The sequence below is a fragment of the Pogoniulus pusillus genome, chromosome 25 (genome assembly GCF_015220805.1).
Source record: "Pogoniulus pusillus isolate bPogPus1 chromosome 25, bPogPus1.pri, whole genome shotgun sequence".
Lineage (NCBI taxonomy): Eukaryota > Metazoa > Chordata > Aves > Piciformes > Lybiidae > Pogoniulus > Pogoniulus pusillus.
In genome coordinates, this window is record NC_087288.1 from 13,807,269 (window position 1) to 13,826,819 (window position 19,551).

General features: G+C 40.2%; 1 protein-coding gene across 6 annotated transcripts in view; it reads right to left on the reverse strand.

Moving 5' to 3' along the window:
* ESRRG (estrogen related receptor gamma) overlaps positions 1 to 19,551 on the reverse strand; it is a 414,670-nt gene that overhangs the window by 131,155 nt on the left and 263,964 nt on the right. For all 6 annotated transcript variants that reach the window (XM_064164518.1, XM_064164517.1, XM_064164515.1 and 3 more), the window contains one exon: positions 2,960 to 3,375. In XM_064164518.1, coding sequence (XP_064020588.1) covers positions 2,960 to 3,362 — 403 coding nt within the window. In that variant the 5' untranslated portion in view covers positions 3,363 to 3,375. The remainder of the gene's footprint in view (positions 1 to 2,959; positions 3,376 to 19,551) is intronic.

Consider the following 19,551-nt stretch of genomic DNA (forward strand, 5'->3'; position numbering starts at 1 on the left):
TACTTTTAAGGAAATTAGCAATGACTGCAAGAGACAGGAAGAAGAGCAGAAATCTGTCGGGCAGGAACGGATGTTTTTTTAGATTAAATTGCTGTCATCTGAAAGGGAATGAGAATCTCCATTGGCCCTAAAAACAGGTGTATACTCTATATTAGGTCAAAATTCATCTTGTGTATGGGGCTACTAGGTATCTTGTGATTTGCTTCACTTATGTCTTATGTAAGTTGATGGCAGTGTAGAGATACTGTGCTGTCGCTCTGAACAGCTGCCTGTAGCTTTCACTTACTGAGATTTCTAAAGACTCCTCTGAAATGGAAAGAATGGGAAGACTCCCATTGACTTAGTGGAAAGGACATCAGGCCTGACACGAACACAAGATGTGCTTCATAATCTTACTTTATCAGCTCAGCCTTGCTTTCACTGAAGTCAGGGCAGCTTTGCCCATGACTTCAACAGGAGTAGCACTTAGGTTATACAAGTCTGACCTAATTTAGTAACTGACAAATGATAAGAAAGGTTTGAGGAGTCAAAGTTCTTTGTCACTGAATCTACAATTAAGTACCTGCCACAATTAATTATTAGCATTTAAGATAAGGTAATTCTTTGAATCAAGACATATTATCCTTATAATACGCTCAGTTACAATATTTGACTCTTAAGTAATCTAGTTTACTATTCTGTATTTTTTCATGTCTTAGTTTCTTTTCCTGGTTTCTTATTTGCAGTTCTATAGCAATCAGCATTTTAAAAACAGAAAGAGAAAGAACATGGTATCAACCAGGAAGTGGAGTGCTACAGGGAATTTTTTCATCATTTAGAGACAGAAAACCTCAGGTGAAAGATTCTTCATGCAAGTGTAAAGGTAAAATTTGCCCACTCAAAAGTTGAAAAGTGGCTCTTTTACATATACTTCTTGTCATCTACCACAATCCGTGGTTTGATTCACCAAAGTAAGCAGCTTCTATTATTTTGGATGATATCAGAAAACTCTTTGTAATTCTATCAGCTAAGTCAGCACCATTACTAAAGATGCTGCTATGACATTAGGATGGTAACACCATCTCCTATTCTTAGTGTCTTCATTATTGCTTTTCCATTTGATGCTCAGTTTTGCCTTACTGCCTTTTTTCTGGGGGTGTGTGTCTCCACAGCACTGTCACCTGCTGATGCAGCTACTGCTCTAAGCATACTAAGACTTTTTGCACAGCTGCCAGTTCTAACTTGAGCTATGTGGCCAAGTCCAGGTTGCTAATCTGGAGAATGACGTCCCTGTCTTGTGCTTCCACGCTCAGAAACTTGCCATCCATGGTGCGGTATAAAATTGCAGGCTACCTATTACTGCCAGAAGTCAACGCTTTCAGCAGTTAACATTTCTGTGGTGGCATTTTTTCATGCTCAAAATACAAGTAAAATAATGCAGCATCGATTCAGTTCTGTAGGACAGCTATTACAGAGCAATTAAATGCCATTTATAAAAACAGAGCTGCTGGTTGAAGTTCATGCCTGAAGTTTAGTAACCATAAAATACAAATTGCTTCAGTGGAAGCACTTTCTGAGCTTTTCTGAAGATGTTCTTAGAAGTCAAACAAAAGCCCTTCCTTCCAAAACAAAAAGCATATTGTTCCTGTATATGCAATCATTTTACATATGGACCTACAACACTAAGAATCTTCACAGGTATGTTTATTTACTGGTTGCAAACACTGTACCACTCGGTTCCATTAGGACAACTGAATACTAATGCTTCTTTCTAGTGGCTATTTGGCCATCATAAAAAGGGTCAGAAGGTCCAAATCCTCTAGGAGTAAAATGGATGAGAGGACAATAAAATAGCCATTGCCTCAGCAATGGATACATTACAATAACATCCATCATTTTCCCTTACTAATTTTACATTGACCATGAAAGTACTATACTTAGGAACTCTTGACCAAATACTTTAGATTTTGAGTTATGCAAAATTACAAACTGAAACTAAGTTTATCTTCCTTATCATAACTCATTTTTAAAAAGAAAAGTGTATCACCATATTGTATTGTCATTCCTGAGAATTTCAGATGCTCAACACCTATAAAAATAAGGCAGGTTTTATTGAAGAGTTTAAATTTGGACTAATTTTAGTCTTCAAAGTTTGAATTTAATGTGATACTGTATTTTGGTACAGGCCAAGCCTGGCTTCATGTTCTTTAAATAAAGCACCTTCAGTTTTACTTGAAAGGATGATATCTAAATCAAAGTAGAAGGTTATTTTGCCTCCATTGGTTCTGAAGCTATAGTAAGTGGTCATGCAAACTGTCTCATTCATACTGATTTATGCCAAAATATGTGTCGTATTTGTAACAGGTATCAAGAGCAGAGTAGTGCAAAGTACAAGGCAGAGACTGAAAGCTGCCAACTTACTCTCCTCAGAATGTGATCTTACAGATATTTCTTGAACCCATTTAAGGCCACTGTATATCATATGGGCAAAAGACCAGTTATTAATACACTAATGCACAAAGCACTATACCACTGCATTGTGTTCCAATGTTAAACGGAACATTATCTGGACTTCTATAACAGTTTAAGTATGGTAGGGGTGTCACCAGGAATAAATGCACAATCTCTGTGTGCCAGCCACAAGTGTGTTTCAAGAGGCATCTGTGCTAACCTTTAGAAAATAATCAGTGATTTTCAAAACAATCATTTAAGGGAATCCACGAGAAACTCGTATATGAAACAAATCTGCATATGCACTTGATGGCTCTGGTGTTTTCCATAATCAAAATCAACGTGGCAGTGGGCTTAACATGACAGAGAGACTCCAGCAGAAGCCCACAGGGGCCTTTTGCTAAGTAGCACCTACATGAACAAGCGCTATGAAGAAGGGAAAGGTACAGTCTAAAACCCTAACAGGATGCAGTCGAGAAATGCACTATTTCACTTCAAATAAAATAAATGAGTTTAAAGAATAACCAACCTTGAATTGTCCTCTTGAAGAAAGCCTTGCAGGCCTCGCAGGAAGCCACTCCGTAGTGGTACCCTGATGCAATGTCACCACACACCAAACACAGTCTTTTGGGCATCGAGTTCAGCATATATTCACACTTGGTCTGTGAATCTTCAGCAATAGTACTGGAGCAGTCATCATACCGTTTCCTGACTGGCCCATTGCCCCCAAGCCCTGTGGCTGAAGGGTAGAGGGGAGGTGAGTCCAGCCCGTTCTGATGTCCATTCATGGTGGAACTGTAGCTCCCACTGGCGTCTGAGGAGCCACCAGGGCTGTGGTGGTTGATGCTGTCCGTCAGAGAAGCAGGGCTCGACGGTTCCGTCTTGATGTACGACGAACAGCTAGAATCAATGTGTCGATCTTTGCTTGACATTCTGCAGAGAAGCCTGTAGTGGGGAGAGAGAGAAAGAAGAATCTCTGTATTAAAGACAGTGCTCTTTAAGGCTGCTCTGGAAGGGTTAGGGACTGCACATCATTCATTCATTAGTCGATACCTCTTGTTCTACATGAAGGTAATCAGCATAAGGGCATGACAGAGCTTTGTCAAAGCTCCAGACAGGCAGTAAACAAAAACTTTAAAGAGACCAAATCCTCTGTGGTCCCCTCCACTTGCCCTATAGGCTATGTGTCAACTTCACATCAACTCTAAATTCTGAACTTGTCACCTAGCAAGTCAAAAAAAATTTTAAATCCTATTAGATGACTTGGCTGTTAAACATCTACCTTTTCACATCAATATTTCCTTTCTGTAAATTCCATCATTATGAGGAAAAAATATTTCCAAGTTTGGTCACACAAACGTTCTGCTCCGTAATTAATATTTGTCGAGACACTTGGCTAAAACATGTATCCATCATCTATTGATCTGATCCCAGAATTGAAGAGCAAGTCTCACACATTCTTTTTTTGTGTGTTAATACTGCTTTATTGTAGATATGGCTATTTAGCAATGGAGTAGCACATCAGCGGGGAACTCTAACAAATAATTAAGGCTGCACTTCATTTTCACCAAATCTAAGTGGAATGATTCATCAGCTCTGGCTGCGATTACTTTCTAGCCATTATCCTCAGACTAACCAGTAATAACTATGCCACCATCCCATATATCTACAGCTCCATAGGAGCTGACATTTTACGTGTTCCATTCTTGGATTAAAAAAGGTATCAGAGGAAATTTTAGACAGGAGTTTCAGAAGATGAGATTCTGGCTTTCTTCTTACATTTTCAGAATTAGGTTTCTGAAATAAAATCATATCCCATTTGATCTGATACGTTTAAAAGAAATTAAAATCTTCTTTGTCTATTTCAACCCATCATGGATGTAAGTTGCAGCACAGGAGGTTCCACATCAACACAAGGGGGAACTTCTTGACTGTAAGGCTCACAGAGCACTGGAACAGGCTCCCCAGAGAGGCTGTGGAATCTCCTCTGGAGACTTTCAGAGCCTGACTGGATGTGTTCCTGTGTGACCTGAAATAGATGGCATGGTCCTGCTGTGGCAAGGGGGTTGAACTTGATGACCTCTTTGGGTCCCTTCCAAGCCCTGCCATCCTGTGATCCTAATTTTTTAATTTTTTTTTTTTTGTTTTAACATCTATTTTAGGGAGAAGGAACAAAAATAACAATTCAAAAGCTCCAAATCAGATACTATGTTCATTTTCTCCAGCTGTGATTATGAGACCACAGTAGCAAACGGTCTAGCCAGCATTATCCTGACAGTACTCACAGAAGCTGCCAAAGTACAGATGACAGTTATGAGCATTTCTCCAGAAATATTATCAGCAGAAAAGCAACCACCTCATAAGGCCACACGCCTGGAGCTATGGACTCCTGTTTTCACAGCAAATTCATGAATCCAAACAATTTCACTGACCTTACTTTCTAAAGCAGTTTTTCAGATCTTGTATTGACTTTTTCACCTTTTCAATGTCTAAAATAAAACAGTCTGCTGCTTCAAGATCTGGAATCAAATTCACCAATGGAAAACAGAGATAAATCCATAGAGCTGGGTCCTTTCCTAATGAGAGTAACTGAGATCAAAGCTTGACCCTTCATTAAAGACATCTGCTTAGGATGAGATTTACCCTAAAATCAGCGCCCATGGATCCTACTTAAGACCTCTTAACTGCTGTGATCTTTACTGTAAGATTCTATTGAAAACAAATGCCATGTGAATCTGGAAAATGGCCAGATTAATGTGCAAAAATGCTACTCTCCAAACTTGAAATCAGCCCTTATTTGGGGAGCTGGAAGGAGCAAGCTATCTGGTGTCAGCAAATAAACCAAGGAAATGGGAAGGTTAAAGCCGTGAAAATATCTTATTACATTGGACCACCTGCTTGTGTTGTCCTTTGCTCAAGAACTGGAGGAGGGGGGAAATCCCCTGGCCAGCCTGCAATAGCGTGTGCCTTTTCTTCTGCATCTGCTGCCTTGTAGCCGTCACTGTTAATGAGTGCTGTAATTAATAGATAGCTCTCTCTTGTCTCTCTACTTGCACCCTGGGCTAAGCACTTTTCTCAAGTCACCGTTTGAAAGAAAGCAGGTCGGCACTGACTTACAGCAGCTCTGCGAATTCCTTTTCATTTAGAGCACTCACACCACCGCTCCACTTACTGCCTTATAATTATACTGCTCCGCTCTCACATACGTTACAATCTTAGACTAGAGCTAGAAGTTATTAGGGTGCTAAACCACGCTGTCTTTCTGTCTCACTCTCCTCTTCCTCTGACGCTGAATTTTATATGCAGCTATGATTAAAAATACCAATTAACTTTCACAGCCTGGCAACTTATTTTTTTACACTATTTCTCTACACACTAGTGTTGAAGTCCTTTTATTGACTAAACACGCATTTGGGCTTTTCACCTCCCTTCTGCTGAGGCACCACAGCAAAACAAAATCTCAAAACATAGCAACAGCAGTAACTGCCTACAGTCTGTCATAACCAGCTTGATGCCATGTTCTCATCTGAGATTCCTATGGTCAATTATTATTTCTTCTAATTTGTGCAATAACGAGCTCGAATGTCACCCTTCACAGAAGAACCATTTGCAACTAATTAGTTGTCCAAATGCATGTCGTTTTAGCCAGTGCAGAAGTGGCTAACTCCCACTCCAAGCAGTCAGAACAAAAATATAATCTCTATTCTACGAGTATTAAACCTGATCTCCAGTGTTGCTTAGGCTAAAGCCGGTCTGCTGATGCTTCTGAAGTAGCAGTTTCCAGTACCAACCAAGACAGAGCTGCTTTTGGCTGCAGCTTAAATGGTACAGACTGGATTGGTGCATGCTGGCAAAGCACGAATGCAGTTAAAACATTAACTGCTCCAATGAAAAGCAAAAACAACTCTGAGAACAAAAACTTTCTCAGACCCTCAGAGGTGAAACTAGAGGCAAAGCCGGGCACTAGCTGCGTGTGGGCAACACACACCTACTGCTTTCACACTTTCGTTACAGTGCCACACTTGAACAAAAGTAATTCAGAGCTATCTTGTATGGATGGCAGGTGGGACCACCATCAAATTATCATGCTGAACATTTGGAATAATGCCTAAACTAGATCTCTGTAAAATCCCCCCCTCAGTTCCCTCCTAATTACTACTTAGCTCGTTACACTGAAGAATTCCTAGACACCATTGCATTATAGTCTAAAACTACAGTTGGAGCTTAATTCTCTCTTCCTCTCTGTGTCTGAAATTCTACAGCTCTATTATTCAAGCCTGAAATATTCACAACTATCTATAAATTCAATTGTCAGCTGGTGGGTTTTATTCTAGACCTCACTTCAATCTAAAATTAGAGGCACTAAAATTCACATTAACTCTAAGAGGAACGTAGTGAATAAGACTTTATTTCAAAAGAACACCTTTTTGTCAGAAAGAGCTATTTTCAAGATGATGGCTTTATCTGCATTCAAAGAGAATAAGCCCAACTCCACATTGTGCTGTTAATGCAAAAATTTTAGGTCACATTGGATTAATAAAAATCTAAATTTAGTTAAGGTTTATGAATAGAAATAACATGTGTCACATAAAAGGTGCAGTATTTATTTTAAAGTCTTGGTGGGGTTGTTGTTTTGGTTTTGGTTTTCTTTACTAGATATTCAGTCAAATAAATGGCAGTTCCATTTGTGGTGGATAGTCCTCAGGTAAGTTTCTCAACAACTGGTATTACTTGAGTAAACCTCCCTTTCGGTAACATTAGGGAGAGTAATTAATTGACTTTTGAAGCATTGCTGTGCCCATGTACAAGAAAAACTGCATAGGATGCTACAAGTCTTGAGTAATATGCAACATCAGGCATGACTCTTCACATTTCTAATAAATCTATCTCAAAACATTTTCATGTCAGAAAGGTACAATGAAAGAGCGCTTCAATATGCATCTCCCACTTTAAAATGGTCTTAAACAATAGTGAATAAATTGTACTGCTATGTGCTTATGAAAGGTTGAATATATTAAGAATTTATTAATGCAATCACATTCATATTTCCATCTACCTGCCACATCACTAATGATATTGACAGTGCTGACACCGGCTAAATCAGTATCAATATACAAGTCGAGTTCAAAAATTAACTGCATCTGATTACGGTATATAGCCTTAAAAAAAGAAAGCCACTGGGAGCTCTTTATATTCCATCCACACATGCAACTCATTCAAAATGTTGTTTCCCTCATCTTCACCACTACCAATACCTAAGGGAGGTAAAAACAACATGCCACTATTTCATAACCCACGAACATATTCCATGATTGCTTTTCGAGCACGACAAGCTCTGCTTACAGCATCATTCATTGAAACAGAGTGACTGGAGTTGGAAGGGATCTTGAGAGATTAAGCCCAGCCCCCTTGCAAAGCAGGACTGTCTAGGGCAGGCCACACAGGAATGCACACAGAGGGGTCTTGAAAGTCTCCAGAGAAGGAGACTCCACAACATCTGTAAGCAGCCTGTTCTGGTGTTCCATCAACCTCACAGTAAAGAAGTTTCTCACATGTTGAGACGGAACCTACTGTATTCTAGCCTGTATCCACTATTCTTTGTCCTATTACTGGGCAGCAACACAAAAAGACCATCACCTTCACTTGATGTTCACCCCTAAGATATTTATAGATATTAATAAGATCTCATCTCAGCCTTCTCAATACTAAACAGCCACAGTGCTCACAGGATTTCTTTACAGAAGCAATGTTCGAGTCCTGTAATTCACTGCTTCAGCTGTGCCGGTGGTTTCAGTGACAATAATAGTCACAGCAATTAGAGTAAGCACCTTTATTACAGACCAACACTAAAGTCCACTTTTACCTGCACATGAAGTTTTTCTTTCCTGAAGAGAGAATAACCCTATTTCCATAAATGTCAGAATAGGCTGTTAAGAGTTGACATTTTTAATGACAGCTACTACATGGGAGCATCAGCAAGACAGGTGTTATTATGCACACCTAAGTGCTTTTTCACTAACAGAGCAATCCACTTGATTTTCCCCCCATACATTCCTCTATCCTACATGGATGCCAAACAAAAAAAAATCTTCATTTGTTATCCTTGCACTTTAATTACAAAAACTAACACATGTGAAAAAGGTTTGGTCTGGGTGATACTAAATCTGTAGCAGGGTCAGGAAGAGAAGCTAGCTCCTTGCTTTCACTGTAAAGATCACATTTGCTACCAAATACTGTGCTTCCTTTTAGTATCATTTCACAGGTCTATGCCAAAATAAGTAGACAGAAAACTGCAGCATCTTCCAGTGATTTCCCACACTTCTGCTTGTCTGAGTGTAAGAGGGAGACAAAATGATTGCACAGAAAGACATTTAAACGTTGTTTCTTGCACCGACACCCTTAACACCTCAAGACTTTCACCCAGTGCTGATAAAGAGCTGAGTAACAATTTCAGTCGAGCTGCTTTACACTGAACACTTTTTTTTTCTGCTTCAGCTAATTGCACTCTAGTAAAGTGGCAAAACGTGAATCACTTAGTAGGAAAATGGGCACCAGCTGTTATTGTCAGACAATGGAGATGCCGAAGAAAAGGAAAGTGACTGAATGAAGTGTCATGTCAGAAATCAACGGTGCAACGTGTGATTTGAGAAAACATGACTACTTTACAGAGACAGGGTGTCATTATGGCATCACAGTAATACGATGCTTTGACAACTGCTGGGTCTAACATATCATCATTGCATTAAGGTGCACTGGCTTAGTTGGGAGAAGGAAAAGAAAGGATTTCTTCTTTTAATAAGAAATATCGTGAGGCCTGCTTGGTTAACTTAGTGGATGAGATTATTAATTGTGAAGTACTGCTATGATCTTGTCCCGTGCATGCAAACAAAGCTGTTGTTAGGCATTATGTCTTTATCAAAGAACACAAATACCAAAGCACAAATCCAGGCTGGGCAGTGACTGGCTGGAGAGCAGCCCTGAGGAGAGGGACTTGGGGGTGCTGCTGGATGAGAAGCTCAACATGAATCAGCAGTGTGCACTTGCAGCCTGGAGGGCAAACCAGATCCTGGGCTGCATCAGCAGAAGTGTGACCAGCAGGCCAAGGGAAGTGATTCTCCCCCTCTACTGTGCTCTGGTCAGACCCCATCTGGAGTACTGCATCCAGTTCTGGAGACCCTATTACAAGAAGGATGTGGAGATGCTGGAGTGTGTCCAAAAAAAGGGCCACGAGGATGCTCAGAGGGCTGGAGCAGCTCTGCTATGAGGACAAACTGAAAGAGTTGGGGCTGTGCAGTCTGGAGAAGAGGAGGCTCTGAGGTGACCTCCTTGTGGCCTTCCAGTATCTGATGGAGGCCTATAAAAAAGCTGGGGAGGGACTTTTTAGGCTATGAGGGAGTGACAGGATTAGGAGGAATAGAGGAAAGATGGAGGTGGGGAGATTTAGACTGGACATGAGGAGGAAGTTCTGCAGCATGAGAGTCTGGAAGGGGTTGCCCATGGAGGTGGTTGAGACCTCATCCCTGGAGGTGTTTAAGGCCAGGCTGACATAAGATAGGGTGTCCCTGCCTAGGCAGGGGGGGGTTGGAACTGGATGACCCTTGTGGTCCCCCTTCCAACCCTGACTGACTCTATGACTCTAACACGTATGCAGGTAGTAAAGAGCACCCTGAGCACAACAGAAGGGCTGTGGTGAGTTACTGTATCTGTGAGGTTTTCCGTTGTTTTGTGCACTGTTTGGGTTTTTAACAAACACTGAATTTTACATTGATTGTTGTCATCTCTTCTTTGTTTCATGTTTTCTTGAAACCTTCATGACTTCATCTTGGTAAGGGAAAGCAAAGCAAGCCAATGACTTCTAGAACAACTGCCAGAGCCACCAGCAGCCAGAACAGAAGCAGCAATGCTTGAAGCCATCGTGTTGTTACCAGCAGTGGCCTGAGTTAGCCGATGATTGCTGACAGAGGATCCAGCTTTCTAAACAGTTATTATTGCTCTGTATGCCATCGACCAAGCTCTGCTAAAGTATTTCCTACACAGAAGGCAGGGGAGGACTGCACTACTGCGAGGTCATTTTTAGCTTAACAAAACAAGCCATTATCTGAGGCCCTTCACGTTTGTGCCTCATCTGAGAGGTTACACTGAGTTTCTTTTCCCCGTGGCTTTTAAAAGGGACAGATTTTCAACTGCCTGACTTGCAACTACTGGAGAGCATTCAAAATCAGACAATTCTTTTAACGACCCCCACCTCTCTCCCTGCCATATACAAATATTCAGTACTGAGTCCTTGTCTGTTTCACATTGATTTCCTGTGCTTCCTGGTTGATAAACTTTGTTAACAAGAAGGAAATGATCCTGAGATACCCCTATGTGTTGCAAATTATCACTGCTGACAGCCTCTACGTTTAAGGATTATATCTGATGCAACAATGCATAGTAGTGTCATTTATCTTTAGCTCATTTCCTTGGACCTATTTCAACTGAGGGTGAGCATCTCTTGTTTATAGCTCTAAATACTGTAAGTGAGCAACTGGCAAATCAATAAAACTCTTAAATGCATAATAATACTGTGTAATTACTTACATGATGTTTTGCATAATTAACTGTCTGAGGTGTTCCTTGATATAATGGATACTCAGAGTATGGAATAACCTATAAGCCTATAAAACACACCCTGTTTATACGAACAGAAATGATGTTTAAAACTCTCGTTCTAATAATCCAAATCAGGCTTTGGCACTGTATGACAGAAAGCCTTCCCTTCCTGCCAAGTCTAAATCAATTCTTATGGCATTACTTCATAACTAACGTGATATTTCACTGATGATGACTATTACCCTGATTACTTGGAAGTAATGTAGTAATAGCAAAAATACACTTAGATTAAACAAACTACTGCTATTTAATCAATATTATTGAGACAAACTAAGTGTTTTAATAAGTCTGTATAGATGCACTAATGCTGGTTTAATTAAATGTATCCTCAGACATGCAGAAACTCTGCAGCATACAGATCCTACGGTTTGACAGACTAGAACATCACTCTCCTGAATTTAAAAGCCGAAGCACTTTACAGCCAAAAGAATTTACATCATCTCAGACTGCAGAATGAATATTCCTTACATTGGGCACTCTTTTGGAAACACAGACTAAACAGGAAAGAATACTCAGACCTTGCAACTTTGAGCCAAAATACCAGACACCTGAAGAGGTGCCAGCCCCCAGTTGTCCACTGTATTCAACGTATCACCGCAACACACAAAAGCAAACAACACTAACAAAAAAAACCCCAACTGAAAGGTAAAGAATAAAGCTGATTTAAAAAATGCCCAAAGCTTTACTGTATCATACTACCTGTGTTATGCACTACTACTAACACACCAGCACCACAGAAAGATTTCTGTGGAAACATGCCTATTTCTACAGGTTTCCTTTATTTCAAGTAGAATAAGTTTTTTTAGTAAGCTCTGATGTTTCAGTTTTCAAATACTGAAATATGTACTTTATTTGTGTGGTAGGAACAGAATGCCAAGTAGGAGCACAACCTTGGGCTTCAGCAGGGCCACCTTTGGCCTTTTCAAGCAACTGCTAAGGAAAATCTCATGGGACAGAGTACTAGAAGGAAAAGGGGACCATATTCAAGGATCACTTCTTCAAAGTTCAATATCAGAGCATTCCAATGTAGGAAATTGAGACAAGGAGGCAGGAGACCTGCATGGTTAAGTACAGAACATCTGAGCAAACTCAAGCAGAAGAAGAGGGTCTACAGCTCATGGACGGAGGGGCTGGCCATCTGGGAGGGGTAGAAGACTGTTGTCAGAGGACAACAGAAAGGCCTTCTTCAATTACACTGCATTACAAACTAACAGTAGAGGCAATGCAGGCCCACTGGTGGATGAGGTGGGTGCCTTCGTGACAGAAGATACAAAGAAGGCAGAGTTACTAAATGCCTTCTTTGTCTCCACCTACAGCGCTGGAGACTGTCCTCAGGAGCCCCTGACCTCTGAGGCCCCAGAAGAAGACATGACAAAGGAGGAGTCTGTCTTGGATGATGAGGATTGGGTTGAAAAGGACTGAGTTAGGGAACAGTTAAGTAATCTGGACATACATAAATCCATGGGTCCTGACGACATGCACCCATGGGTGCTGAGAGAGCTGGCACAGGTCATTGCCAGACCACTCCCCCCTGTCTTCGGTAAGTCATGGGGGACAGGAGAGGTGCTTGAGGACTGGAGAAAGTCAAACATCACTCCAGTCTTCAAGAACAGTAAGAAGGAGAAGTCAGGTTGTTTAGCCTGGAGAAGAGGAGGCTCAGGGGTGAACTCCTTGCTGTCTACAACTACCTGAAGGGAGGTTGTAGCCAGGTGAGGTTGGTCTCTTCTCCCAGGCAACAGAACAAGGGGACACAGTCTCAAGTTGTGCTGGGGGAAGTATAGGCTGGATGTTAGAAGGAAGTTGTTGCCAGAGAGAGTGATTGCCATTGGAATGGGCTGCCCAGGGAGGTGGTGGAGTCACCATCCCTGGAGATGTTCAAGAAAAGACTGGATGGGGCACTTAGTGCCATGGTCTAGTTGATTGGCTAGGGCTGGGTGCTAGGTTGGACTGGATGATCTTGGAGGTCTCTTCCAACCTGGTTGATTCTACAATCTATTGAGCAACAACAAGATGCAGATAGCACCTCAAATCAAAATCATTCTGGAATGCCTTAAAGTTAGACATGGAAGAAATCTATGACTTCACATTTTGTGTCTATATTACGGTTCTGATATAACTTAAATCTCAGTAAATACTTTGCAGACCTACTGAATTTTCAGGTTTCTCCTGATTCTAATATTTTTACCTCGTTAGAACATGTCTGTTGTTTGAAATCACAATCATGTCATTAAAATTAAACATACCTTCCCTTGTTTACTGGCTTCTAGCCTAATGTTATGTATTTTTTTTGTTGCTTCAGTACTTGTTTTGAATGAGTCAGCTCTGCAGTGAGAGAGGAGTGGAGAGCTGCACACTCTCAAACAGAGACTTCCATGCCCCAACACTTTCAACCACAAGGCTGCAAAGTGACTACCAGAGTAACAGCCAAGCCTCATCATATGAAAATCAGTATATCGATCAGGAGGAGTAAAACTTTATTACTCTATTTCCAAACTGCAGACTAACACTTGGAATTCATGTCACATGTTGGAACACAGCAAAAACTGTTTAAGATGTTGGGTGGTTTTCTGTAAAGGAACAGCATTTTACTTATGGTTATACTACAGTGGTACCAGGTGGAGTCCACCTGATGTCTCTAGCCCCCAGAGGACATGGTGAAGTGTCAAGAAGTCATCTAATTATTGATTGTGAGGATTTTATTTTTTCTGTCAACTGAAATAGCAAAAGAAAACAAAATGCTACATTCAGCTACTTCAAGGGAGAAAACTACAAAACTACAAAAATAAATAAAGATCTATTCAAGAGCATAACAGGCTTTCTGAAGAGGGATTATTTTGAAATGATTACAGCATCAAAAGCAGTAACTTGCACCAGTCAGAAACCCAGTACTACAGATGAGAGAGGCATAGCTGTCACCCATCACTTCCCAAAAAGCAAAAAAACATGCCACAAAAATGCCTTCAGTCTCAAGACTGAGTCAAAGTTTGCACCATCAGATTTTGCATAGTTTTTAGCAGCCTTTTCCTTCCTTCCATCGCTGAAAGGCAGAGTGTAGGTGTGTGCACACCTTGTACCTGCCTCCTCGCCCAGCTCCCTCTCTGCTTTTGCACTAGATTTGTAACAGAAGAATTATAATGTGCCAGCCAGGCTCTGTTAAATTGGAGAAGTGATTAGAAAGAACACACCACAACCTGTATCAAAGTGAGCGAGCATCTTAGAAGACCCAGGACAGAAACTCCTAGGCGAGTGATCCCACCCCCTCACTCCGCTGGCTCCTGAGTGTGTCCTGTCCTCCTAGCCACACACCACTGCTTTTAAATCCTCCCCTACAAACACACAAGTAACCCAAAAGCTGCTTGGTGAGCTGGAAAATGACGTTTTCCTGCAATCAGTGTTTAAGTGAATGTTTGTCCCAGTGTGTTACACCATGCTGTCAGCTAGCAGCAGGGAGCCGTTGAGTTGTTACTACATTTGATTTTACTGCCAGTAGGAAGCTTTATTTCTACCAACTGTTAGTTGCCAGCTCTAAGGATCTTCCTTTACTTTGAGAGGGGTTTATTTATTTCTTTAGTAGATACTCTGAGGACTTTCAGTGCATGGCAGCAGTCCCTTCACTTATACTTGCTACCTTAAACATTACAAAATAATTGTATTGAGGCAGCTTTAAGTCTATGCTAACACATCAGAAAAGTGATTTTTGTATCTGAATGCCTGACTGCGAGGTGAAAGGATAAAAACTTAAGGAAACTGAAGTGGGAAAATTTCTTTCTCATCTTTTCCAAAAACATGGGATTATGGCACGGAGAGGTAAATGGGGTGGATTTACCTTCCAAGGAGACTGCTTGCTATCCAGGCAAGAGTTTGGAAATCTCTGCTCTGCTATTCAGAGCAGCATATGTTTCCCAGACAGAGTTCATAGTAGGGCTTTCTGTTTGCTTTTTTATTATCCATATATACCCTGAAAGGTTTCTCCTCTGTCAAATGAGACCCTGTAACTTTAACAGTTGTTTACAATTCTTTCTCTTCCTACACAATAATGATGATTTTGATAATTAGGATCTAATTATAATGGATCTGACAACAATTTCCAACAACGAAAAGCATCTTTAGAAAAAATGAAAGCATATGCGTGAATATTGCAGGGAGGTGGAGTGGGGGAGAGAAATACCTTCCTGTGAGACAGCCTGAGAACTCAGGCTGAATGGAGAAGTAATTAACACTAAAGAGCTAAAACTGTAATTAAAGAAAATTTCATTAAAGGGAGGCAGGTGATTCCACTTTCCTAAATATGACAAGGTGCTGTATAAAAATAAAATAGCAGGCAGTTTCAGCGAGTGGAGCAGGAAAGCCATGTCTTTAACCAGATCAAATTCTCGAAATTGGCTGTCAAGCCGGGAGTGTTGTGATTTATACCCGTCTATCAAGCGCATGAAAGAGAGAGACAGGAGAGGAAAGGAGGCAAGCTGCTGTCGCTTCCATTCGCAAAGCACCTTTAATTTCCACGGCACCATCTGTTACCAAATCTAATTCACATTCCCTCCTAATCTGGTTTAGTTCTGTAATACTAATTCTTCCACTACTCTTAGGAACAGCGCTCGCAAGAAAAAGCTTTTGGTTCTGTGTTGGTAAAAAATTGAACATTATACAGTGAAGGTTCTGGTGACTTAAGCGAAGCGTGCTGCCCATTAAAATGCACTCCTGGTAACAGGATTCGTTTCTACTCGGTGCAAAGATACAGAATTACTCACGTTGGAAAAAAAATAAAGTCATAGGGGAAGGAGGGGAGAGGAAAAGAAGAGGAGAAAAAGGGGGGAAAAAAAGAGAAATCGCAGCTGATGATAGCCAAGTAGGCTGTGGACATGAAAGCAGAGGTTGTCATAAAATACAATTGTTGTCAAGTTCAGTCACTTTCAGTACTGGCTACAAAATCACTTTGTCACGGTCTCCTATTGAAAGCTTGAAACTGTATTTTTTGCTAAGGAAATTAGGAGGAGTGAAATGTAAGATTCTATGAGGGAGAAAATATTTCTTCCAAACTATGAGATGCAAATGTCTGTAAAAAACCAAAAAGGCAAAGACAAGAATTGAAAGCGGTTCAAAACAGTCTCTTGATAGCCATGGTCTTACTCTCAGCTGTTGGACGATGACAAAACCCCCAATTACTTTTATGGAACTTGAAAACAAAAGTAAAGGACCAAACTTTTCCCATGGGCTAGGCATTTTCAGATGGGCAGTCCCACATATATTGAGTCTATGGGTGATTTAGCTTTCTCCTGGGTCCCACACATGGCTCCTCTATTAGGACTTCTTAAAAACAATGTAAAAATGACCAAAAAATGGACCTAGACAAATATTAACATTATGACACATTATTAATAATGCCCATCTTTCATGAGCTGATTTTAACACATGCATTTCCATGGAATACCATTATTTCCCTCTTATAGATGAGTAAAACAAGAAACAGAAGGGTGAAGAGTTGCCTAAAACTGCACAGCTGGGCAATGACAGTATGGAACAGAATCACCATCTTGGGGAATTCCAATTCAGTACATTCTATATTGTTTTTTAATTGCCATGCCTTTGATGAAAACACACCTTCAAACATCTAAATATTTATCTCTAAGAAGAGTACTTGCCTTGAACTTCCAAAAACAGGGCCCTTTTTATTTTTAAATACATAGTTTTCAATAAATGGGATTTTTTTTGGTCTGGCTAAATGAAAACTCTTCTTATTCCTACATTAAAAGGTTTATTTTTCTGTTGTAGTAGTCCAAATTTATTTGTATGTAGCCTTCCCAAAAATAAAGCCTATGGCAAGAACAGCTTTAGCCAGCACACAGGGTAATGTGTGAGCAATGTGTAGCTGTGAATAGCCTAAGGTTTTTATGTTGTTTTGGGTTTTTTACTTGTAGTTTGTTGTTGTGTTGTTTTGTTTGGTTTTAAAGGAGATGAAATGGAAGAGGCAGACAGTATAAAGATAAAAAATACTCTGATGGAATAGTAATATTCTAACCAAATGGCAAAAGGAGTGCTCTTTTTCATTATATGGAAGAGAAATGCATAAACAAATTCCTGGCAATAAAAAAGATTACTAATCTGTTAACTGCTGTGATACATCCATGAATAGAGATGTCAGGTCTAAAGAGGAATGTAAATTTTGAAGACGTCTTCTCCTCCTCCAGTATCTCTGCTTAATTCACAAATTGCTTAAATCATCTGGGTAGTTTTATAAGTAGTGATGGGTTTGTTATTTTAACAGGCAGAGTAGCAAAATAAGAACAATCAAATTTGTTCCAAATCTAGCACGCATGCCATTTGTTTTGGGTCAAAATCTTGGACACAAGGGAACAGACCCAGCAACTCTGAAGCTCTCCAAGTTTCTATTAGCTAATGGTGTTATTCCCCAATCTAGCTCATGATTTCAGAGGTTCTAAGGTTGTCATACTGTGATATACAAGATGCAGGTGGATTATCATAACCTACATCACCCAAAGAAAAATCACATTGATAGTAAAGGGCTGAGAGCACAGAAGTCTATATTCTTCATTTCATTTTAACACTGAAGCACTTGAGTGATATGAGCCCCGGCTGCTAATGCACAACTTTTCTCTTTCTACAGTACAAAGTCTCTTTGCATTTGTAAATGACAACTGCAACAAAAAAAAACCACACACACAAAAAGCCCCCCCAAAAAAAACCCACAAAACCACACACACAAAACCCCAAACAACCTACTTTTTCTTTGCTTATCTGTCTCAATTCCACAAGCACTGGAAATGAAAACCAGGCAAAACAAGTAGTTGGGTATGTTATGTGGGTATGGTACTGATGACTGAACCAGTCACATGCCGAGATAAATCAGAGAATTTACAGATGTAAAACCTATGCAGCTTAAGTCTTTTCTACTCTGTCTTGGACTTTAATGTGTGATCACAGAATTTTTACAAGTAAACAAACCTTTGGCTTTTCAGTTTCTCATTCTTCACATATTACTACCTCCAACTCAAACCTATTTATGCCACTAAGTTTACACGCTGGAGATTTGCCTCTGGATGTAAGCAGCAACGGTCAGGAAGTAATGGCTTTCACATTTAAAACATTTGCATGACTCCAACAACTTAGCAGGATGAACTTTTCACAAAGTCCTGATGTGGTTCATGCTCTTTCTGTTTTGATGGGAGTCAGTAAATTTAGGAAAGTCAAGATATTCCAGAAAAACTGTTCTAAGTACCAGATGTGCGCCAGCCCAGTTACACATTCAGAGCAAGAATGCTGCAACTTGCAATTATAAAGCAATTGCATCAACGTGCAGCAATTATTACATACCAAGCCTGTGGTCAACTCTTCTGCAAGAATTGTTGTGAGACTTGTCCAAGAAAAGCTTTGCACAAAGAGATGAGCACTAATTACTCCACACTGCACACTACAAATGTCAGCTGTATTTCAATGATAGACTTGCTTCAATTATTTCAATAGCATAACATCTGGATGGATTTTTAATTTTTTTGTAGGTCTAGAAGTTCTGCTTAAGTCAACTACCCTTGAGTAAGCAATGAAAGGCTTGTCTGAAGAGAGCACTAGCACTGCATTCCACCATTAAACTAAATTAACACACTTTTGATCCTGAAAAGTTTCGCGCCTCACTTGTTTCAGCGCATGTTCAGGGGGCTCGGCTAACTGAGCGTCAGCCCTGATCAGTTCATGGGAGTGCATTAAATGGTAATTGTAGCAATTGGACTTTACATTTCTTAGGATGATAGGGCTAATGTCTGGAATAAAAATCCACCTACATTTCACTGAGTCTAGAATATGCACCAAATCTTCTCCATTCCTTCACTGGTTCTTTACACAGTAGAGGCTGACAGTAACCAGCTCTTTCTATTACCACTGCTTCAAGGAATGAACAGCCTGGAAATCTACAAAATAAATGATGAGCAACCAAGACAACATCAATATACTCAAAACTTTAACTACCTATAGTTGGAAGCTTAATGAACTGAGCGGGTGTTTGGGGAAACCAGCATGAGCACTTAGAAGAGGCCACTCTCATCTCGCCCTGGATGGTTGCATCAAACACGCTGTCAAATCCAAAATGGGACATCAGATGTAACATCTGTCATAGGATAACAAATAATGATAGCCAAATGAGGATGTGGGATTAGCTGACTGCACATTATATGGGCATGGTTATCCTACAGGTTGTATTAAATATGAGAGGCTAAGATTTATATTATGGGTGATAAGGCCAAGAATGCCACGAAACTGAAAAAATATGGCAACAGTATGCAGCACATCACTACCAAGAGAACTATTTATATTAAAAAGTTCCCATTCTTAGGACACCCAACATGTAGGGATAAAATTCATATATTCAAAGAAGATATAATAATAACCTGTCAGCTTGTGGTGATGTATATGCCTTTAATCCAAATGACCAGTGTCTCCATTCTACCTGTCATAAAAGGA